The sequence below is a fragment of the Seriola aureovittata genome, chromosome 9 (genome assembly GCF_021018895.1).
Source record: "Seriola aureovittata isolate HTS-2021-v1 ecotype China chromosome 9, ASM2101889v1, whole genome shotgun sequence".
NCBI classification, from domain to species: Eukaryota; Metazoa; Chordata; class Actinopteri; order Carangiformes; family Carangidae; genus Seriola; species Seriola aureovittata.
Genome location: NC_079372.1, coordinates 1,796,831 through 1,822,225, shown reverse-complemented (window position 1 = coordinate 1,822,225; position 25,395 = coordinate 1,796,831). Strand labels below are relative to the sequence as shown.

The 25,395-nt window shown below is 39.1% G+C and overlaps 1 protein-coding gene across 1 annotated transcript; it reads right to left on the bottom strand.

Annotated features, from left to right (window-relative positions):
- Positions 1–34: 34 nt before the first annotated feature.
- wrap73 (WD repeat containing, antisense to TP73) lies at positions 35–14,917 on the bottom strand. The gene is made up of 13 exons (XM_056385360.1): positions 14,760–14,917; positions 14,088–14,175; positions 13,768–13,920; positions 12,187–12,303; positions 5,688–5,760; positions 4,737–4,840; positions 4,264–4,350; positions 3,806–3,940; positions 3,298–3,375; positions 3,118–3,220; positions 2,909–3,034; positions 1,214–1,405; positions 35–554 (listed from the first exon to the last, which is right to left on the bottom strand). The coding sequence occupies exons 2-13, from the start codon at positions 14,154–14,156 to the stop codon at positions 442–444; spliced, it is 1,350 nt and encodes a 449-aa protein (XP_056241335.1). The 5' UTR covers positions 14,157–14,175; positions 14,760–14,917; the 3' UTR covers positions 35–441.
- Positions 14,918–25,395: the final 10,478 nt, after the last annotated feature.

Here is a 25,395-nt window from a genome sequence, read left to right as displayed (position 1 = left end):
TGGCAGGTTAACACAAATGGTTCTGAAAAACAATAAAGTTTAATAACTCACTTTTAGTTGCATTGCTTATGACAAAATTTATTCAAAATAGTTATACACGTTCATGGTTATACACATACAAAATAGGTCAAACTAAAAGTACAGTGAAATCTATAAAACTTTGTAAACATCTATCTTCTCACAGTGTTCGGAACTAGTGCTTCAGGACAAACTTATTTTTTTAAATAGTGATATTTAGCCATCATATCGACAAGAAAAGGAACATCTCAGTAACCTGCACTGAGGGCCTTGGTGAGCAGTTACATGTGAAAGTAAGATTAAGAGGAGGAGTGTTCCTACCAGTCTTTTGGTCATCACCTTAACATTCCCAGCCAAGTGCTTGTGGCTACATAAGCCTGAACTGTGATCCGGTTATTCTTGATACCTGTGTTTTTGTGTGTATTACTTGTCCTCCTGGTCTATGTCCATGTAGCACAAACACAGCTGCTCTTTTCCAAGCAGGATCAGAGAGTCTCCACTGCAGTGCCAGCTTAGTGACTGGACCTGGAATCCACCTGGTAGAAGAGAGAAAAGAGCAACTGTGATGAAAACACACCTACATATGAACAAAATGAAGATGGGGGAAAAAAAACCCAGTGCATCTTAAGACTCAACACTGAGGTTTGTTCAGTTTGTAGTCCTTAAAAAAAAACAAACAGTATTCAGTTCTGTGCTACTTAAGGTTTTCTAAGTACAACACAACAAACCTTTCGGGATAAAACAAAACACACAGCAGCAACATAGATGAGCATCCAGCATGTGAAAGCTGAAATACCACAGATGTGATCTACTGGTAAACTAAAAACAGCAGATATATCTTGCATCTTTTCTGTAGCATAAGAAAACTATATCCATGGCATGACTCATTGTGGAGGTTCCCAAATTCAAAATAGAGCTGGCCTAAAAGGGCTTCAAATCTTTTGTTCCATTCAGATGTAATAAACTACAGCAGGTTACATCCCGATTTCTTTGGCAGGTTTTAGATTTTAAATTGCATCTAACGGTGACTGTTCCTATGCCTGCCATGGCAAAATCAAAGCGAAGTGTAGATCTTTGAGGTTAGTGTTAACTAGGCCTTTGTCCCATAATTTTATTTAATTTGATGTCCTTTATAACTTTCATTCATAGTCCGGTGTACACACAATATAATGCGGAGCAAAGCAGAACATGTTACCTTCAGTGGGGACCTGGACAGAGACACAGCCTGCTGGGGACCAGAGATAGAGTTTGGTGTTGGCTGTACACAGTGCCAGCCGTGGGCGCCGGGGGTCCCACTGAAAGCAGCGCACAGCTGATGTCTGCTCCAGCACAGCCTCCAGGCTCATTTTCTGCATGTCCCACACCCACACAACACTGGCCATGTTGTCTACACTCAGAGAAACACAGATACACACTCAAAACCACTCTCAGCTTATAGAGCTCTGAAGCATTGCAGCACAAATGGTCAAAACAGTTTTTCTCGAACGCTTTGATGCAATTCTTGCATCAGAAACGTCACTCTTCACTCCTCACGTTCTCAAAACCTCATCATATCCCCACACACATTACAATCTCTCATTTGTACAAACTTCTATTGTATCCACACATAGTTCACTACTAAAGACGTTTTCTCATTGTATTGATGAATTTCTCATCCGACAACTCATGAAAACAGTTTGTGCCTTCATCAGATAGAATAACAGACCACTCACTCTGATAAGGCCCTGCATTGTGTGTGTTTTCAATCAAATCTCTTTAAAATTTCTTCAAATATGTATGAGAGAGCAAGACCTCTCTCTCACACATGCACGCACACACACACATTCACTGTACTATAATTGGTGCTATGTTTACATTTGATTGCATATTTTTCTTTGTCTATTTTCCGATGCATAGTTCCATGGTTAGGGTTAACCATTTTCTTTTTTTCAACTACTTTCACACATTTTCTAACCTACGTCTCATTTTTTCAAAACTGTACACAAAAATCTAAATTGCACACAAAACGCAAAGTACCTCATATCTGCTGCAAAACTAAACACTGCATTGAAAATATCATAAACACATCTAAAAATCAAATGACCAACACTTTTGTCCTTATTGTGAATTTCTGGATACACCATGTTCTAAATCTAAAGCTCTTCTGTCTTCCATAGGCTTGTATATACATTTCCATACAGTGCTCTAAAGTGTCAGTACAGTACAGTAATCTGCTGAGAGGGGTTGAAATGTACACAGTACAGTAGACACCTATGTAATATTGAAACAATAGTTATTTTCCAAAATGCTACTGTTGTCATATATAGGTAATAGGTTAGGTTACTGTTAACATATATAGGAATTTTATGTAATACAATACCAATACATATTGTACAGTAACACTGGAGTAGCCATTAGACAGGTGCATATCTCTCATCTCTGATGGATGCCACTGTAAACCGACTCATGATGGGTTGGACTCAGTCCAGCCTCTCTCATAGTTAGAGTATATTATTCACATTTCATTGCTGTGTCTGAATATTTTTTACTTTATATTTTTTGCAGAACTCTTTTTCAGAAAGTCGGTATGGTTTTTATCAAGATATCAAAACATTTGACGTCTTGAAGCTCTGGTGAAAAGGTTTTATTCATTGGTGACAATGTTGAAGTGAGAGACTGACTTTGCATGTTTCGACACATGTGAACAAGGTTTTGATTGTTTTAAAAGCTTTTTCACATGTCATTTAGTGTTGTAAAAAAATGCATTAACTGTACTGAGAACTCCATTAAGAGTGGTGGGAAGTGGTGAAGCCGGAATTGCATCAAAGCGATTGAGAAAAACTGTAATACATATAATACAGTTGTCTTGGGCTCACCATGAAGGTAAAGCTGAACAGCTGTGAAGTCTTACCATTTTTGGTAGCTAGGAAGCGACTGTCTGAGCTGAATGCCAAGTTAGAGACACCGATCTTGGGGTTGGCTCGGTCTGGGTCTGGTTTGACCACGGGAATTTGGACTGGCAGTGGACGGATCTCATCTGGATGAGGCAAAATCAAATTTGACTTTGTGTTTGGAAAAGCTTGAACTCATCTTTTTAAATAATGGAAAAAGCAGACATACATTTGCTCTGGGTGTTGAAGAGGGTCGTGCCAATTGTGATGTTGTGTAGTGACAGGTCGTCACTGCCAACAGCTGGCCTTCTCTCCACTTCCTTATACACAACCTAGAAACACAACAGTCATTAAGTAATTGAACTGCAATGCCTTCAAGACTCATCTGGAAGACCTGGAAAATACTCACAGCTTTTGTGCAGTTGATGGTTGCAGGATGGTCCAACTGTGCAATTTTCTTCCATGTTATGTGATTGAGGATGCGCACCTGACATGATGATATTAACGTCTTTTGTCATTTTATTGCACTGTACTGATATTGACATTTGCACAAAAAATCAATTTAAGTTTATACTATTCCTTATTTACACAAATGAATTACTCAATTTCTTAAATGGCAACTTTACACAAAAATGTTACATATCAAGGTCTTGGGGAGCAATACTGCATATGTGACAAAAGCTGACACAAGGTAGTTTTGTGGAAATCTGATAAAGTGCCTCAAGTGACGTCACTGCAGAGTCAGCATCATTTGGGACTGAAGTTTGAAAATAATTGATACTTTTTCTGTCCATCATGAGTTAAACAATGTTATAAAAGTATAACGCTAAACGGTGGAGTATTCTTTTTAAGACAAGTTGCTTTTCAGCAATACTCAAGCTAACAATGTGATATTTTTTTTAAGCGTCTGTCCATACTTTTTCATCGTAGCTGCCGATGGCCAGGAACTGGCTGCTGGGGCTCCAGGTCACAGACTTGACACCCAGTGACCACTCATAGGCACTGTAAGTTGACAGCAATCGGCCATCCAGAGAATACAGCAACACCTTGTACTGCGGAGAGGATACACACACGTGAAACAACAGTACTTGTCTTCTGTTAATGTTGCACTGGGCTTTGCTAAATGTTGTACTTTGACCATAAGGATGCTTCACAATAACAGGTGACTCCTTCAAAACACAATAGGTGTGTGACACCTTGTCAAAAGGCTTTTGTAAACTGTAGTGCATTTTCATTACGATTACAGCTTTGTTTTTCATCTAACACCTTATATGGTGATCCACTGGAGCAGAAAGAATAACAGCTCAACAAAGTTGTTAGGATGGTTAATCTACCTCTCTTGTTGAATCTTATGTCTGTAAGGCAGCTGACTCACCTCCAGACAGCTGTCCCACACTGCCAGCACACAGCCATTGGGAGACCACTCCAACCCTGCCAGGTCCTGCGTCTCAGTCTCAAAATGCTATGACAGAGATAAAGAAAAAAAAAAAAACAGTGACGAAGTTCTTTCTGAAAGCCAGTACAATCAAGACGGTGGTTTGGGATTTTCAAAAAACAAAAAAAAAACCAAAAAGCATCAACCTCATTCAATTTGAATAAAAAAACTTTTGTTAGTCTCTTCGTGTCGCTGAAAGCATCTGCATGGCATCTTGAATGATGGAAGTGTAGTCTCCATCTTGGTTAATGACAATTTCAAAGAATTCATATATAATATTTCTACTGTCACAGGTTGAATCTGTCAATATTTCTGGTTACCTAAATCTAGGTTTCTTCCACTGTTGCTTACTGAAGATTTAAGTACATATATAGGGTCATAAAACTCAAGCAAAATTCCAATGCTCCACTTACCCTGAGTAGATGCCAGTCGTCACAGACAAAAACACTAACATAATCTTTGCAGTCACGGCGCTCAGCCAAGGCCATATAGCAGCCATCTCTGCTGAAATCTATACCTGCGGATGAAAGACGACAGATGAAAGCTGCAATTTTACAGGCAACTACCAATTGTGGCATATGGCACAATTATGATAAAGGGCTTACAATTACATTGACACTGTAATGGGAAAGTTGAACTGAAAAATATAGTACGTTTGGAAATAAAAAAAAGAAAGAAACTCTACCTAGAAAGACCTGCATTAGTCAGGTTTGATGCTTAAATTTGACACAGTAGTATAATATAGTCCTTGTAAAACAGGTATCAAACAATAGCAGTTTTAATATTCAGTTGCCTACTTTAATTAACATTTGAGTCCTCAGCAGCAGCAAAGAATAAACAAACACACTGACGAAAAAAGTAATTTGCTTTTGATCAAAACATTATGTATTGCCTAGAAGAAAAAGGCAATTATCTACTCTGATAACTGAATATGTAACCTCATGGTTTCCTGTGTATTTCATCCAAGGTAATTATCTGACACTTCAGGTCGGTGGTATGTAACTATCATGGTCATATTACCTATATAACGGCTGTGAGAATACACAGGTTGCAGAAGGGCATAGTATTGCATGTGGAAAATGGGGAGAGTCATAGACAATCATTTTTCCACTAGCTGTTGACAGGCCTGTTATGAAGAGCATGCCCCATTTACTGAAGAGGGGCACAGCTGTCAGCAGAGAGGACCGTAGTCTGGCAACGTACCCAGGGTCGTGCCACAAGGTAAAGAACGGCATGTGATTCATGGGACATGCCGAGGCACTCAGACCCTGGCCCTGTCCTCAGGTACTCCTGGTAATACAGATTCACACAGAGACTCATAAGCCATGAGAAAATAAATAAAACAATATAATTCTCTTACTCACCCTTCTGACATGCTTTGGGATACTTGATGTAAGACACAGCTTTGGTGCACAGGGACCAGACAGTGACTCTCAGCTGTCAAGGCACAAGAGGAGGGAGGGACAAAAACTAAAATGAAATAAACAATGGAGTATATTCAAGTGAAAGTATGATAAGAAAGCACCACACTGCCAGGCAGCACAAAGGGTATAAACACATCCTAATGCCTATGAAATACAGGATTTTTGACACTGATAAACATATTATTGGGAGTTTAAAAAAATCACTCAATATCTTGTGTCATTTTTGAACATGGGCATATAACATAAACAGTAATTATTAAAGAATTGTGACCAAATGTGTGCTCTATGTAACATTAAAAGTTGAAAATATACTTATATGTGCTCTCTAGTGGACAAACTGTTTAATTACAACACTGATTCTAAATCATTTTAAGCAATTTTTGTCTACAACTTCTTCTTCTTCTTGCTCAGCCAATATAAACAATAATAGCATCATATCTGTCACAAAATAAAATTGGACAATAATCTGGGTCATTCTGATACATCAACCGGGCTCTAATCCAAGCACCACATGTAAAAGAAACATTAGGATAGTATTAGGGATTGAGTTTTGAAGTAAACAGGGGTTTTACAAGCCAGTTTGACAGCATGACCATTTGGACTAGATGCCCTCTTTACTGTCATTAGAGAGTTTAGTCTACACATACACACATATATACACACACACACACATATATACACACACACACACACACACACTTAACCATTATTCTTCTGTGAGAAGATGCCAACTGAGGCTCTCATCTAATAATGAACCCTATAACACTGGGTGCCAACAGCAGCCTGTTAAGAGCTCACTCAACCAGGCCTCTGGCCTAATTAGCCCTCCAAGTGCTCCTCTACTCCCAAAGGCTTGCCATCAGCTGGGCAGATCCAGATTAAAGCCCACACTGGCATGGTCCATCATGTTCTTAAAGGTCTGTGGACAGAGTGTCTTATATCTTTGAAGAGGTCTATGATAAATCTCCATGAGGGATATGAGACACTGACATGTAGCAAATCCATCATGAGATGGATAGTCCTGTAGGGCTCCGGGTGGAGTGCTGTCTATCAGTGTTCTTCCACAGGGAATAAAGGCATATGTTTAAGGGTTGATGTCACTGACAGGGATCAAAAGAGACTATACAGATTAAATTAGGACTTGAACACATTAAATTAACAGATGATCCAAAGCAGCATCTCAGCATACAGCAAGAAAATAGGACTGGTCCATTTAGTAGCCAAGATGTAATCTTAGACAAGTGTGCTACAAGTGTGACAAATTAACAGGAAGTTGTATAGCCAGCAGGTTGCAAAAATGAGAGGCAGTGCCAAAGAATAACTATCTGGCCACAAGTCGGCATAACAAAGAGACTACGTGTTAATGCTCAGTTTTGACTGCGGTCACTCAAATACCCACCAGCCTCACTTCAGCAAGACTGATGCCAACAAAAGCAGGTGGCATTCAGCCAGCAGTGCAGCATGTTTTGACACTAGGACCAGTACGAACTGCAGCGTCTAGCTCTTCAGGAGACAAGGGGCACATGACACTGTCACAGAATGTGCGGTTTGTACGACTTTACAGTTGTCTGGGTGTTAAGGTGTTCACAGAGAGAGCTGTTGTTGCTATGCCATCGTTAACAACAGGCCAAGAGTGACAGTATACGTTACATTTTGTAAACATAATGAATGTTATAGAAAGATGATTGAGGACATATGGACCACTTGTATATTTATAATCCAGACTAATATTTGCCTTTTATATGATACAAATAGTAGACCATCTGCATTCATTTTCTACAGGTCACTGTCTTATGAACAGTTACAGAGTTTGATTAATAGTTCAATAGTAGAGAGCCACTTTCCTGACACTGCACAACAAGAGATGTTTGGTTGACTGCCCTTCCAAACTCTAACTATGACAGTATTCATTACAAACAATCCAAATAGCAAAGGCATGCAAACACAACACAACACCATTATGGGTGCTGAATGCATGACCCTCATACCTTCCTTTACAGCTTACAGGAAGTCAATACAATATGGGTGCACGTGGCCCTGTCTGATCATGCTTTGAATGTAAAGTTGTTAAAATTGTGAACTAAACTGGTTATGTATGCTAGCCAAGAAGACTGCTAAACATATTCCTCTTCTCATAGGGAAAACATGTAAATGTCAAAATACAGGTTTAACATAAATGTGAATTTTAATATTAGCCACTGTGCTATCCTCAAAACCAAGGTCTGCAGACATGCATGCACACAATGGCACTATACTGTACCATCATCACTGTCATTCCACTTTCAAATAGGGATGCTGTGCATTCTTGCGCAATTTAAGTTTAGTTAGTTAAACTTCTAGTGTTTTGCAATTCTTAGCAAACATCACAGCCAGACATTCTGAAGAAAACCCTGTTCACACATAAAAATAATTAATAACAACAATTAATGATCCTTCAAAAAATCTTTTAAAATAAATTGGAGCCTACTCTTAATCCTGTATTTTGCTTTTGAGAATGTGCAGAGCTAACACTATTCAAGTGACAAAGCTTCCATCACAGTGCAGACAGATATTTGAACTGGGCCAAGTCTGTCACCTAACTGGGCTGAAGTGTCAACCCTCCTGTTTGGTCAAGATATCCAGCTGTGTAAGCCCTGTAATAACACCTCACTGCACGCTTCCTGGACATCCCCTCAGAAATGGTGCCATGGCAACCAATATCAACACTGCTCAAACACAAACACACTTACACTTCTTAGATGCCTTGAACCCACCACATCGGGGATGCATGGAGCTCAAGACCCGAAAGGCAGCGTAACTTTAAACTGGGTGGAGGAAGGGTAGCATGGGGAAAATAGGTGGGAAATGCTTTTCCATGGGGGGTGGTATGCAATAAGATCCTTAGCTGGTAAAGCTACACTTTAGATGATGAAGTATCCTCACCAAAGGTGAGCAGCAGCTTGGGGACGGGGGCTAAGGACTTGAGGGTGGTGTAAAAAGGCAAGATTCCACTACAACAGCGAAAAATTCAGTGCCGGGGTTAACATAAATGCAACTGGTGATCAGAACCGGCTGCAATTAAATACAAGTACAATATTTCATTTTAGTATTGTTTTGATCACTATACGCATGCAATTTTACCAGACAGAGTGCTTGTGGGATTTTTTTTAAATGGGTGTTAAAATGGGCAGCAAATTATTGTTTCATAACATGGCTGTTGTGAAGCCCTTTCAGGCTCTTAGCTATAATTAAGAGCAGTAACAATAATAACAATACTTTACTTGACATGATCTGACATGACAAGTTTCTTAAAACACTGCCAAATAGGATAACTGTGGCTAATTTCTACCAGCACATCCATGTAGTAGTAAGTATTCATAACAAGAAAACCACAGTAGAACAACCTGTGGGCAACATGATAACTACGATCAATTGCAGACCAAAGTTAATGACAGCAACCTGGAATAAAACATATCTATCAGCCATTCTTATTGTGCACCGAGGCCAGTGCAAGAGAATGGGCAAGTGCATTTGATGCCATATAGGCCTATCTGTCAGCAGAGGATTAGACTGTAGGCATTCCACATAGGAAGCCATCTGAAACCAATATAGCCTATTTCTCCTGTTACAGCCTCATGATTCTACCAAGGAACTGGAGCTTCCCACAGCCCACACATAGGTATGAGTGAGCTATTGTCCCATGATGCAGTGCAGCAGCTGTCTACGTTTGCAGTTTGGTCCAGTAGTGTTTTTGCCAACAATGCTACATGTTAGCAAGGCTCCAGCAGTACTGGCCAAGAATGCTATTGCTAATCCGATCCCAACAATGTAAAAACCATTAGAGAGATCTAGCTCAATGATGTCCTTGGCTAGAGTTTTTCCACCCTCAGTTTATCACCCCTCAGCTGGTAAAGGTGGATTAACATGGACGTGCCAGTGACATTTTGTGAGGTCCTAAGATAAATGATCGGAATTCAAATAGGAGACGACTTGCGTGAAGTCTAACAATGCATAGGCTAGGTTTCAGCAGTGTGACTTTCTATTAAATCTGTGCCATACCATATTTTAAAACAGCTGTTTTTTTTTAACATGTCCTCCAAAAACAAAATAGTTCTACATTGAAGCCATAAAGGAATGGCTTAAGAGCATTTCTAGCTGCCTGGAAAAGCAGTGCTCACCTGTAGTCTGTGTAGGGCTGCCAATGAAATCCCTGTTAACATCACAGAACAATATACTTAGCTCACAATTTACACTGTGACAGTAAGAGAATGGCTTATAGATTATTGTATAGCTACAAATCAGAAAGATCTGAAGATATTCTGTTTGGGGTTAAGAAGAAACAACTGAAACATCTATACAAAAACAGACAGACAAACACATAAGCCAGCTAAGCAGATTTACTGACACATAGACAGACAGACAGACAAACACACACACACACACGCACACACACATGCACACACAGAGACACAATCCACACCACAGGCAGCTGTCCCTAAACAAGTTAATATAGCGGGTTGTTTATGAGTGGGCCTGAAATTCAAGCCTGACACGAACGCTCGTCTGGCATAGCCTTAATGAAATCTTGGGCTGGGGTGAAGGCAAGTTCAGCGGGCCCCTTGGCAATGTGGTAGCCTGGTGCCTCTGGTACAGTAGTTTTGCAACCTCCACTACAAAAGGATGTTCAATAACAGTAAGAAGTACTAAAACTTCCACCTCATATCAATACCACTGATAAGGGCAATGCAGAACTACACGTGAGAAGATGTTGCGTCATGGACTACCATGAAAATCTCTCATCGTTAAAGCATTAAAAAATACCCAATAATAATTCAAAAGAAATTTGGCCATGACAATCTACTGTCACTGTTGTCTGGTCACTCAACAGTGTTTTCTCAGAATTTCTTTATTTTTGTTTGAAAAATTACTTAAAAACAATAGATTGATAATCAGAATATTACTCTTCTGTTGAACAACCGATCATTTCAGCAAAACGCTTACTAAGGTACTTGTGGTTGTATGCCTCCACCAACCAGTTGAGTTGCAACAAATATGATCACAATCTCCCCTTCGGCTCCTGAGTTACAGCACTGAATAATATCCAGAAGTGTTCTTGCAGAACATAATATTATCCTATTACACGTTTGTGTGAAGGTTTTTCATAATTAGCATATTCATTCTTCCGCTGTGGCAAAAAAACATATCATGTGAGGTCACAGTGACTTTTGACCACCAAAATCAAATCAATTCATCCTGGCATCCAAGTGAACATTTGTGCCATATTTTAAGAAATTCCCTCAGGGCATTACTGAGATATTGTGTTCACAAGAATGGGACAGACAACTTTGATATTGATTATTTGAACTTGTTCATTCCTTTGCTCAAACATAAGATGACTGTAAGTCAAGTCACAGTCAGACATCTAGGGAAGGAGCCTCCATTCTTTTCCGTCCTATTCCTTCTTGGAAGATGCAGACAGACACAAAGCAGACATGCCACAGACACTTGCACTCCCTGCTCCCCACTCCAGACCAGACACAGTGGTGTGTTGGGCCACAACACCTGTCAAATGATTCCTGGAGTCAGGTTCAGCATTACAGACGTGGTCGACAACGGTGCCCCCATCGTATTCCACATTGCCCAAGTGTATCGGCTCAGCCATTACAACACGTGGTTACTGTGGATTGAATTTAAAACAGGAACTGATAGGCACAGAGTGGACCTAAATGCATCGTTATTAATCTGTAGTTCATTCTGCAGACTTTTATAAACACTCGACATCTCTTGACTTTAATTTGGCCCTTATATTAATCAGAAGGCTGCTATATACAAGGGAGTGAAACTTCATCAAAACTTCTGTTTAAGGGAATGATTTAATCTACACAGTTATTTTTCCTTGTGTAAAAAACACCTCAGATATAAGCTAATTTTCATCCTTCAGTAGCTTCCAAAGTGTGACCTATGGTTTGATATCACTGCATTGAGTCAACTACAGTGGTAGAAACATTAGACCATTTTATTACACATCACAGTAGATTTTTGGAGCAATCTAACTAAGGATCTCAGGCTGGCTGATTAACACTTATTAAAACATGATTTTTAACCTTTTGTATAATAGCTTATAGTAGTCGAACATCATTAAAAAGGACTTGCTGCAAAAACCCCCCCCAGACCTACATCGGAAGGGCACATACACATTGCACCCATGTTCAAGAGGTACTTGAGACCCATGTATGACAGGATGCTAACAGGAGGGGAGCTATGAAATCAGGCTGAATACATGCAGCAGGTGGGGGGGGGGGGGGTCTAGTGGCAGTCAAGAAAGGCTCTGGTGTCTGGCTATTTTCAGGTCCCCCTCACTTGCGGGCCAGCAACAGTTGAAACCAGACAAGCATTTGCATAAACACACTTCTGTGCGCATGAATGTATGCACGCATGCACGCAGCAACTTCACACTTACATGGAACTCAGTGGTGTTGAGAATGTGACGTCCGTCTGGACTCCAGCGCGAGGAGACTAGTCCTATTGAGCCCTCATCAATCTTACAGTGCCAGTCCGGCTGTTCAAGAGACCACACCTGAAAAGAAAGACAGAGAGAAGTGGAAGAGTAACAGAAGGACAGCAACCAGCCATCATTGATGACATCCCTCATACACATCCTGTATCTCCCACAGTACCAGTAAGAAACACTTGACCATCAGAAATCATGAAAGACTGGCGCTGGATACCTCTTCAAAGGTAAGCTACCTACGCTGTTATACACATGAAAGTGACATTACACTAACATGCAGAATTTTAAAAAGTTTTAGTCTAAATAGAGTATAAATATATCTAAATGGTGAATTTCATTCCTACATGTTTCATTAAAGTAATGCTGAAACACTACCAAACAATATGACAATTTGACTTGTACAAACAATGAGTTTTGAATTTTCTTCTGAATCCAAATTCATCTACAGTGCTGTAAAGTGCTTTTCAACAAATTAGCACAAAATAACAGCTGGACAATTTCTAACTGATGTACAACAGGGCAACTGCGCTGTATGAAAGTGAAATTACAAATGAATAAACACGGCCAGTGAAAACACAAAATAATTGTTTATTAATTAATATTTTATTTTTTGTATTTGATTGGATGATTTCTAAATTTTGTCAACACAGGATGTGATGGAAAAAGGCCTTGAAGCTGTTCAGTGCAGTAAATTCTATGCAATCTAACCTGAAAAGCACTTCATCTTATTTTTACCCATTTCAACAAGGCATTGAGTCAATCAGAAAAAACTTCAGCTAAAAAACCCTACTAACCATAATAAAAAGAAAAAATAATAATCTGCAGCCCAAATGATACTTTAAAATATTTATCAATAACGTTACTTCACTATGTTGTTTTATCTTAATACTTCTGTTTGCCAACTTCAACCTCTTAAACCAGCACCTTTAAGACCCAGGTTCTCACATGTCTGGACTTAGAAGTTGAAAGATTTCATCAACTACTAAAATCCAAACGAAAGCAAATGTACTCTCTACCGATCTACCAACATATCAGAACGTACAAAGTACAACACAGTAAATAAATGATTAAGATGATTTCTCCAAGTATTGTTTAAAAACCATATAAAATGTTAATTTTGTCAAATTTTGAGTGCATTGGAAATCAGCAGAAATCTGGTGTTTTTCTTGGGCAATACTGTACGTTAAATATAGTATTTTAAGGCTGTGACAAACTTTTTTGTTGTTGGTTAATCTCTGGATTATTGTTTATATCACTTAGTTAATTTTTTAATCGATTAAACATCATAATTAACACAAACATTAACAGTGCTCCTGGAGCTTAAAGAGATGCCTTGATATTGCTAAAATTGTCCAACTATGAATAAAGGCAAGAATAGTCAACTATTTCATCCATTCAAAATAACCATTAATTAATCAATCATAATGCCACTAACAGTATCAATCTAACAGACGAGGACAGACTGCAACCTAACAGGTATATGACTGAGCATACTCATACTCACACTGGTATCTCCTTCTCATAACCTACCTGTACCAGTCCTCTCTTGTACATAGCACAGAGAATAAAGAGAGAGTCAGAAGACCAGTCCATGTGATTAATCTGGTCCAGGCAGGTGTAGAGCTGCAGGATCTGCAGGGTGCTCACATCTCGCACCACCAGCCTGTACTGCACACAGGTAGCCTGTGGAGGACAACCCCAGCCATGTCAGAAAAAACGAGACCTCTAATCTCCTCCACTTTTACAAAATGTAACTAACAACCTGTGGGAATTAAATGGGAGTTGAAAGTATTATTTATACTCCATCACACACTTCAAAACTACAAATTAGTATATAGTTTACTACTTACCAAATATTTCCCATCTGGGGAAACTTTACAAAGTTGGTTGGATTGCTTGAAGACTTCTGAGAAATTCATCTTACGATCACTACTAATCCTGCATAGTGAAAACATTATGATATGACATTTGAAAAAGGCCCGCTGAGTTTCTTCAAACCTTTAACATCTTGAGAGATGAACAGTTTTGACTAACAGGTCTACTCTTCTCAACAGTCGCAGTTTCCAAATAGTAACACGTGATGGCACCATAAGTCCAGTCAATAAAAACGCTTCACACCGTAAATACACACATAGTTTACATAGACTGATCTTCTCTAATGCAAGAAGAGTTGTTATGTGGGAAAAGTACTTACGCGAGTCAAAATGGATTAGGACGTTTCAAAGCAACCTCAGCAGAAAAGGCTACAGGTCGCTAACTCGTTACGTTAGCCGAGCTACCTCACTTGCATTTTCAAAATATATAGTTCAAGCAAAATGAAGCGACGCGTCTAAATCACGTCATTGTATTCTCTTGCTATGAGTATATCTTAGATAACTCTAAACCAGTAGTAGCGAGATGCAAACAGTAGTTAGCTATATGCTAATGTTAGCTGTTAACTGTCACTGGACTAGCATAGAATGCTACTAGCATTTTAGCAGTTAAGTAAAGTATGATATTCGCAATCAATGACAGAATCTTACCTCCAACCTCAATTATATTTTAATGATGTCTATCAGTGAACAGACACGAAAAGCCCAACAAGCAATTTTGAAAAGTTTTTTCTTCGCATGATTGTTGTCAGGGTATAGGTTGTTCATCTAACTGTTGCTAGTTTGTTTGTTTGAGCAGGTAACGACAAACCAACGCTGGCCAATCAGCATCTGTCTGCAGCGTTTTGCCTTCTGGGAAATGTAGTTCATCAGTTGTGTTTTCACTTTTTTTCTGCGTGTGTGTATGGAGATAGATTTGTCTCAATATTATTATTTGTGTGAACAGATTTAAAATCAGTGCATAAAGCTGTAAAACACCTTTCACATATGCAAAAATAAATTTGTAAACTCACAAAAATATCTTGCAAATATAAAACGGATCAGCAAATACACAGATTCCACGAATAAAAACATATAAATTAATTTATCTTCCTAACATTTACAACTTTCGAACAGGCATTTGTGAAGCGAAAACGCATTTATAGATCTTAATTCTACGCTTTTAGATTTGCATTTCACATACACGCACAGGTTTAAGACGCTTTTCAAAGTAATGCAGTCTTGTATGAGCTGTTATTTTCCCCAAATAAGCACCGACAAGTAACGTGCACTCGTTAACGGTTGTAAATTATGAAGTGACAGGACCCGGTTAAGGTCTTTGATAGTATGGCTGTTGTTGTTAATATTTTTTGTGTTCATTTTTATTGTTCATTGTTAATATGTAGGCTAAGCTAACGTTAAATACTAAACCGGCACCTATTGCCATGGTAACAGTAAACATGTTGCGGACTGAGTGAATGAAAGCAGGGTGCTGGATTTTATACACTGTGATGATGATGAAGATGCATTGTAAACAGACTCCTTTTCATACCCATCCAACCTGTAAAGAGATAGCTTGTATCATTTGTTTTACCATAGAGTTAATTATAATCATCCAGTCCATATTTTGTATTCTCTACATGTAGGCTATAATCAGTTGGCAGTTATCTTCGTTAGTCCTTTAGTCAGTCCCAGCTCATCTCTTACAGGTGCTAATAATACGGAGTATGTTATAAAACACAGTATATACTAAATAAGTTAAAGGTTACAAGGCCATTTATTTATCATTTGAAACATTTATTGTTTATTATTAACTATTGTTATTATTGTTATTAGCAATGAGCCACAGGACACATGAATTTCCCTAGGGGATAGATAAAGTATCTATCTATCTATCTATCTATCTATCTATCTATCTATCTATCTATCTATCTATCTATCTGAAAAATAGTTTCATGGTGTATGATTTCTGTATATGATTTTTGTTTTGAGTACCATAAAGGGACTACAATTAGCACTTCTCCATCAACAACTTTTATTGTAAATATCCAGTCAGAGATGACATAAATAAATAAAGATAGAAATTCATATAGATAATAACACTGTTCATTTTGAGACGTTAGATTCAGTAGCATATTTTAGAAAAGATGTTTACTCAGAAAGAATAAATGAAAAATAAAAGAGGGGAGCCGGCTAGCTTGCCCCCAGTGGGCCATGGGCAGCTAGCTTGCCCCCAGTAGCTTGTAAAGTAATGTTTACAAATAATTTCAAAGTTTGTTGTTGTAAAGTAACCTCTGTAAACTTGTAAAATAAATCTATTTGAGAAACTCAAGTTTGTGTGTATGAAAAAAATGTGCTTGTGGCAAAGAGATTTGTATTTGTAAAAAAAAAAAAAAAAAGACTATGTGAATCAAAACAGAAAAAATGATTAGTGGTGAGGTCAAAGACCCAGGGAAAGTAGAAATGCTTTTCTCGATGTTTGTGTAGAGATACAGAGCAGAAAACGGTAAAACTCAACATGCAACAGGTGATGGTGGCTCTTTTGTCTTTGTCTCCACTGTAGATACTGAAAGGTGTAGTAAATTTTCAAGATGGACGATTGTGCAGGGTTGCAATCTACTACAACTTTTAGGATCTAAGGCAGAGATCAAGGTACATGAATTTCCACTAGGGGGTAAATAAAGTATCTATCTATCTATCTATCTATCTATCTATCTATCTATCTATCTATCTATCTATCTATCTATCTATCTATCTATCTATCTATCTATCTATCTATCTATCTATCTATCTATAACAGAACCGTTTTCGCTCTGATTGGACTCTGCTTTGTGAATGGATTGTCCAATCAGATTCAGGTGTGAAAATAGGGTCAAAATTCTACATGTAACTTTGGTGGGAACTGTGAGCACAAAGTCTTACAGTTTTCTGCTTTGTATCTGTACACAGACATTGACAAAAGCGCTTCTTTCACAGTGTCTTTGTCTTACCTCACCACTAATGTCATTTGTTCACAGGTTTTAATCTCTTCTTTTTTTTTTTTACAAATACAAATCTCTTTTACACATGCACAATTTCTTCACTTGAATTTCTCATGTAGATTTATTTTACAGGTTTACAAAGGTTGATTTACAACTACATTTGGAATTATTTGTGAACATCACTTTACAAGTTCAAATCCCTTTGACTCCATATAGGTGTTGTGTGTAGTCATGCCAATGATTTACCATTTCTTGCTGGTTGTGGGGGACCACAAGGTGTGGTACTGGCCTGAGGTGGGTTCTGGCATCCTGATGAAAACACGTAATTATACCAATAAAATAAACTATCCATTGCAGTATTGAGTAACATTTATATTACAAAGGTGATATTTAAAAGTAAAGCTAACAACAGTTTGAGTTTTTTAAAGTTTTTATTTCTTAAAAATGAAAAAGAGTTTTTCCAAAATCATTAACACATTTGATGCATAGAAAACATTTTGATTGTTTTTAGAGTAATTGCTATAAGTGTATGCTTAGAATATAAAATACAATCATGGTTTCCCTTATACTGATATTTAATTTGTGATAATACAAACCTTTTTGTTTGCCTATTTTACATTCTGGCCAGTAGATGTCACACTGTTCACATGAAACATAAAGAAAAAAAGAGCTGCAAGTTTCACAAGCAGCAGCAAAAATCCATAAACAAAACAAACTGGGGTGTCGTTGCACATTATAAGGCTCTCTCTTTGGTTTCTAACTTTAGAGGAGAGAGCTGCATGTTCACAAATATTCACCACTCTGTTCTGGGGCAAAGGAATAAGAAATGTGAATTCTTAAAAAGGGTTGGATTCTCCTTTTAATACACAATCCGTGATGATGATATGGTGTTCCATCCTTAAAGCATCTGGTGGAGAAAAATAACAGGCGAAATTATAAATATTAAAGACATTATAGAAGCCTATCTGAGCTGCCACTGACTTCAGAGGTAGAGCATCAAACGACTGCAGTCTACTTCCTGTAGCGCAAGTTCACCAGAGTCACAGCAGCAGGTTGTTCACACTGCTCACTGCGGAAAACTGAAGAGCTGTTGTTTCTTAATTCAAAAAATGATGAGTGTTACCCTCAATATGTGACTATGTGACAAACGTGACTGTTTAAAAAAAATTATTAACACCGGTTACTCCCCAAAACACGTTGCTCTTAAACATGTTCAGACTAGACACAAGTTTACGTTAAAGGTTTGACACATGAAATTAAATCTCATTAATGTTTTATGAAAACATGGAAAGGGCTGGGTTAAGGTATATAGGGAAATATCACACATGAACTACCTTGTAGAGCAACTCTTATAGAGAGAACAATTTTATTTCTCTGTTTTATTGAGAACCATAGATTTGAGAATAAAAAAACAAGGGCCACCATGTTGTCAAGAGGTGAAAAAAAATCTAAAGAATAAAAAATTGTCCAAGATGGCCTCCATCTTACATTGCATGCGTCTCTCTAAAACAGTCCTGAGTGAGTCCAGACTCCTGCCAAGCACAGACCCAGCCTTTTTTACCAGTCTCTTTGTGTTCATGTCTGACATGCTGCTGCCCCATCATACTGCAGCATTAAAGAGTCCACTGGCCACCACTGACTGATAAAACATATGCAGCATTTCACTGCAGACGTCAAAGGACCTGAGCCTCCTGAGGACAAAGAGCCGGCTCCGCCCCTTCAGGTAGATGGCATCTGTGTTCAGGGACCAGTCCAGTTTACTGTCCAGGTGCACACCTAGGTATTTATAAGTGTGCACCACCTCAATGTCTTTCCCTCTAATGTTGAATGGCTGAAGGGTGGGCCTAGACTTCCAAAAGTCCACGACCATCTCCTTGGTCTTGGAGGTGTTCAGAAGGAGGCAGTTCTTGTTGCTCCATTCACTGAAGGCCATCATCAGATCCCTGTACTCCTCTTCCTGCCCGTTCCTGATACGCACCACAATAGCTGTGTGATCTGAGTATTTCTGGATGTGGCAGGACTCAGAGTTGTATTTAAAGTCTGCCGTATACAGGGTGAACAGGAACTGAGCCAGAACAGTTCCCTGTGGAGCCCCAGTGCTGCTCATCACTGTCCCTGAGACACAGTTACCCAGCCTGATGTACTGTGGTCGTCTTGTCAGGTAATCCACAACCCAGGACGTGAAGCAGGGATCCACCCCCATCCCTTCCAGCTTGTCTTTAAGAATTGGAGGTTGGATGGTGTTAAATGCACTTGAGAAATCAAAGAACATAATCCTCATGTAACAACCTGGCTCATCCAAGTAAGAATGGGCCGGTGGAGCATGTAAAGGACGGAATCATCCACTCCAATATGTTCTTTGTAAGCGAACCGGGTCTTCATGATGTGTGATGTGAGGGGTGAGGGTCTGCAGTCATTTATCTCAGCCGGTCGTCCTACTTTAGGGACCGTAACAAGACATGATGTTTTCCACAGGACCGGTACCCTCCCTGTTTGAAAGCTTAAGTTAAAGATCCTCTGGAGAGGCTCAGCCAGCTGGGCTGCTCCGTCATTTAACAGCCTCGGACACACACCATCCGGGCCTGATGCCTTTCCAGGACGTAGCCTCTTGAGCTCCGCCCTCACCTCCTACACTGTACAGGACAGGAGACTTGACCCCAGTGTGGAGGGAGTTACAGTGTCAGATTGTGGAGGAGATGCTGTAGGAGAAGCTGCAGCTGAAACAGTGAGAGAGAACATGTGAGGCTGTGTCACACCTCTTGTAGAACAGGTTGAACTCATTGGCCTTGTCCACATCACCTGATGTTGCCTGGCTGTTTTTCTCTTTACAGCCAGTGATGGTCCTCATCCCCGTCCACACCTCTCTGGTGTTGTTGTTGCTGCAGCTTCCTCTCTTCTTTTGTAGTCCTCCTTCTCCTGCTTTAATCTCCTCTTCAGCTCATGTTGCACACACCTGAGCTTCTCCCTGTCTCCATCCCTGAAGGCCTCCTCTTTCTGCTTGAGGAGGGTCTTGATGTTCCTGGTGATCCAGGGTTTGTTGTTTGGAAAGCAGTGTCCAGTCCTTGCTGGTATTACAGTGTCCATACAGAAGTTAATGTAGTCCGTGGTACATTCAACCATTCTATCAAAGTCAGGGTCCTTGCTGTTATCATTTTCCTGTGACTCCAACAGGACATCCCAATCTGTGCACTCAAAACAGTCTTTTAGAGACTCACTGGCCTCCAGGGTCCAGTTCCTGGTAGAGCTGAAGCAGTGTAGGCCTCCTTGAGGTTTGCATACAACAGATCCAGTGTCTTATTTTCCCCTGTTGGACAGTCAACATACTGAGTGAAGCCAGTCAGGTGAGAGGTGAGAGTGACATGGTTAAAAACTCCCGATATTGCAATGAATGCATCAGGGTGCTAATTTGAAGGACTCTTACTTTAAAGCAGCTTTTAGTCAGTTGAATGAACTTTCTTCTATTTTGGAAAATGTGATAGATCATCCACTGTGTTGATCACAGGAGAAAACCCAATCACAATCAACCCCTCCACTGTCAGTCATGTTTGAACCTGTCAGTGTCCTTACCATGGCGACGTAAGATAAAGATGAGGCAGAAGATTCTTCACCAGAGACCATGCTCTGATCTGAGGTCTGTGTTTGAAGCTTTAGAAATAAAGAAAGGTGCATTTAGTTTGAAAATGTTTGCTGTGTTTACCACAAATTGACTTCATCACTGACTAAGAAAACATCTTCGTCGGCATGTGTAACGTCGGCAAAAGTCGAACAAAATATCTAACCAGCATGCATTGTGTTAAGTCCAGCATGCATCACGTCAATTAGTTACAACTCCTGACTAAATCACTGAAATATGTGAAAGACAAGGGTTTCAGTGAATTCTGTATCGGTTTGTAAAAGGTAAATACGAGTGGTTCAGGTGCGCGCCTTGCTCTGCGCCATTCTCCATCCTAGCTCCGCCCCTCACCTGCTCTGTCTCTTCATCCTCTGCAGCTTCTCATTCCTGTCCAGAGGGTCAACTACAGACTAACTGTGTATACGCCCCCAATCAGAAAGGATCTTAAACAGTTAACATTGAAATCAAAGGCTTACTGAACCCAAATGCTCTTACCTCCTCCAGTCAGCTCAAAAATTCAACAGGTTGCCATTTGTGCTCTAATACTGCCATCTAGTGGGCACTTTGACAAACACACCACAATAAATAAATATGTCAATTAAAATATTGAAGTTACATTTCTCTCAATAAGTTGTCGCCTATAAAAACGCAGATATTAACAATGTCAATATCATTTATATGATTTTATCATTAATAGTAATGTCAATATTCTTAACCTCAATTCATAGATTGAATGAGGAATTGTTTATTTCCTTGAAATGATAAGGTCTATATGATTTGCCCTCAGACATTGATGAAGTGGTATCACCCAAATTTAAACGCCATAAGATGTTCGAAATGATCGTGTTAACGGGGCAAGACAATTAAAAAGAAATTAATAGTAATTTGCATTTTCATTTTCCCATACTCATGTCGCCATTCTGACCATATTATAAATGAAAATTGAAAGGCTATTGACAATTTTCAAAGACTTAACCTGCTCTAAAGTGACAACGTTCAAGTACAATAAGCAAACAGCGCCCACAGTCCATGGCATTTACATTTACATGTCACTACGCTCTTTTGGGGTAAAAATGAAAATGAAAATGCAATCTGTCAGTCATCTCATCAAGGCAGGTCATCAGTGAAGACTTGTTTGGCAGCAGCTTGTTTTGCCAGAGCATAAATGACACAAAGATCCGCTGTGATATGCAGTATTTACTGTTATTGGAAACTTTGTGGCTGTGGGGACGAGCAGTTGAACACCTTCTGCCCACTCTGTGTGACGTCACTCACTCTAGCTGTGAACATTCTGCCACATAGATAGATAGATAGATAGATAGATAGATAGATAGATAGATAGATACATACATACATACATACATACATACATACATACACACACACATACATACATACATAGCCCACTTCATTTATCCCCTAGGGGAAATTCATGTAATATATACATATAGACTATATACACACTAATGTAAACATCTGGAAAGGCCCAGAAACGTTCATGAAGCTTGAACTGTGTAAAAACCATGAATGGGATTTCTATGGAGGTCGATTTGTGTCTGTTATTTGTGTGAACAGATTGACAATCCATGTGTAAATGTAAACACCTTCCACAAATGGACTGAGTGACTCCATTAAACTCGATGGTAAAACAAATGACAGATGTATGTAATGTGGTGTATTTACAATGCATCTTCATCATCATCACTGTGTATCCAGCACCCTGCTTTCACTGGCTTCTCCATTCAAAGGCACTGGCTTAGCCTACATTCAAAATGATTAGTAAAATTGCAATACGTCATTTCTTAACAAAACAAATATCAACACAAACTGCCATAGCTTACTACCTTAACCAGGTCCTGTCACTTCATATTTTACAATCGTTAACGTAGTGCACGTAGCTTGTTGCAGATTATTTGGGACAAAACAGCTCATAGAAGACTGCCTGCTCTTACTTTGAAAAGCAGAAACGGCGTCGTCAGCAGGTGATCACGTGTTTACGAAAGTGGCCGAGCGATACAAGTCGATTTTCGTTCTGACTGGCGGAAAGTTTGTCTCAAAACTCTGTTTATGTAAAATGCAAATCCGAAGAATTGAGATCCACGAATGATTTTTCGCTTCACAAATAGAGAATTGATTCACAAATGCCTGTTTGAAAGTTGTAAATGTTAGGAAGATATTCACAGATGCTTTTCATTTATTTGTAAATTAAATGAATGTATTTACAGATATGTTTTTATTTCGTGGAATCTGTGTATTTGCAGATCCGTTTTATATTCGCAAGATATTTTTGTTTACCAATTTATTTCTTTGTATGTGTGGAAGGTGTTTTATATTCACAGATTACACATTTACTCACTCAATCTTTCACACAAATAATATTGAGACAAATCTACCTCCATAGATGTGTGAATATGTGTGTGCGTGTGTGTGTGTGTGTACCAAATCAGAATAGACCTATGGGCAACAATATAGTTTTATTTATTAGGCCTACAGTGTAATCCGCTTAAAATTATACAATTTGTTATAAATTTGAAATATGTCTATATTTTTCACAGCCTAAACCTTATTCCTAACATATTAGTCTATTCTTTCATTCATAATCCTTTTACAGTCTGTGGGGTGTGTTTTATTCTCACAGACCTGCCATGTAATCTATGTGTAAAGAACAATCTCGTTAGGTTACTCTTTATATCCCCCACCATTATCTCTCTGCCGAGCTGCAAAAGCTTTCCCGCTTACGTGCGCCCAAACCGCGCTACCGCCTCCCTGCTTCTTCCAGCGCAATAAACGCTTCAGCTCCTCTCCTTGGTCTCCCTCAGAAAAGCTCACAACTTCCCTGAACAGCATGCCAATCAGTTTCCCTCCGGATTCCTCGCAGTTAATTTTACTTCTCCGAAAAGTCAATCATCTCCGACCACTGTTATCTATCATACTCTGAATTCGGCCGATTTTTTTCGTTTTTTTTTTTTTTTTTTTGGTGCTTTTTTTATGGAGGGTCACTCTCTGGGCATGTTCGATAATAAACAGGCAGGTGCTCGGCGCAACATAATTCCTGTGTATTTGGATTGGAATAATAATAACTTTCAGGTACGTTGATTTATTTCTAATTGACTGCAGTAGGATTAGTGATCTGGATATTTAGGCTCTCTGATCAAATTGGTTCTCAAAACTGTTTCTGTAAACGAGCTTATTGACAGGTGGAAAGCCACAGCTGTCTTGAGAATTGGCTAAAGCTGGATAAAACTCTAAGATCTTATCAATAAAGATCTCTCTTATCTGATTTTATTTTGCAGTGTATCGTGGTTTGGATCCTGGTTTGTTAAGGGTCTTCTTTATGTATTTTCTTAACAGCGTAAAAACATAAAAAATAGGCCTAATAATAAAGATCAATTGTTTAAATAAAGCAAATGTAAAGGCCTTAGAAATGATCCCTATAATAGACATATGCACAATTGTATTAGCTTACTATCACTGTTTCGATTTTTTATTATTTAGTTGGAGCCTATATGTAGGAGAAAAAAAATCGGAAAGCTGTAATTGTTTTAACATGTAGGTTGGCTATAGCTATCATTCTTTTGTTCTGTAACATTCACAAACTTAAAGTTATGTAGTATCAATACTTTATCATATTTCAACACATTTCGATGCTTTATAGGGATAACGAGAGACACCCACTGATACATCAACCTCCACCAGCCGGTCCTTTGAATCCTCGTATGTATATATTTCACTTGGGGCTGAGGAGGATCGAATCTAAAACAATTTTTAAATTAATTTCCACTCAGTTGGGACTGTGTATTGTCTTTCATATAATGGCCCTTGGGAAGACAGTGTGTGTGTGTGTGTGTGTGTGTGTGTGCGTGTGTGTGTGTGTGTAGTCATGGCTGCAGTAACCGGGGAATGGAGACACAAAGTAGAGACAGGTGAATATCAGAAAAGCCCAATGTCAAACTTAAAGGGATGTTGTGACGTATAGGGGTGGGGGTGGGGGTGGGGGGGCTCCAGTAGAGGCCGTGCTTTACAGAAATAACTTAACGTGTGTACAGGCCTCTTTGTGTGGTACAATATTAAAGGAGGAGAACGTGTTACTAATAATTATTAAAATAAATACGTCACTTGAGTCTAATGCATTTAAATAACAGTGATTCAATATGTTCCTGAAAAAAGTGTGTCACGGGATTTTTGGTTCAAATTGAAATTGAATTGTTCTCAGTCAGAACTGCAGGTCAGAACCTTCTATCTATCTATCTATCTATCTATCTATCTATCTATCTATCTATCTATCTATCTATCTATCTATCTATCTATCTATCTATCTATCTATCTATCTATCTATCTATCTATCTATCTATCTATCATCTTCAACATTTTACAGCATTTGATTGTAGAGGGCCTATAGATATTTTCCTCTGTGGCTTGTGTTCATGGCTTCGATCATTATTAAGATTAACAAAACCAAAGGTTCTGAAACACAAGTGCCCATATAGTCTATAGATGATGAGCGTCAGCCTTGTGACTGTGCGTGGTGAGGCAGGGTGACACTCCCTCCCTATGGTGCAGGTGAAAAAAGTCTGTGTCCAGGTGGAATCTCAATTAAAGCTGCTGAGACCAACGTCGTGTTTCTGCTGCTCGCCCTGCAGTGACGCTTTGTCAGATCCCCCTGCGCGAACACTGGAGCTGCTCTGGGATCAGACGAGGCGGCACTGCAGGACGA

Bases quoted from the DNA above. Each gene is read 5' to 3' on its own strand.
- wrap73 (XM_056385360.1), bottom strand. From the start codon at position 14,156: ATGAATTTCTCAGAAGTCTTCAAGCAATCCAACCAACTTTGTAAAGTT. The intron at 12,304-13,767 runs GTAGGTTATGAG...CTTTCTTTTCAG, and splicing joins ACAAGAGAGGACTGGTACAG to GTGTGGTCTCTTGAACAGCC. The intron at 4,351-4,736 runs GTAAGTGGAGCA...TCTCTGTCATAG, and splicing joins ACGACTGGCATCTACTCAGG to CATTTTGAGACTGAGACGCA.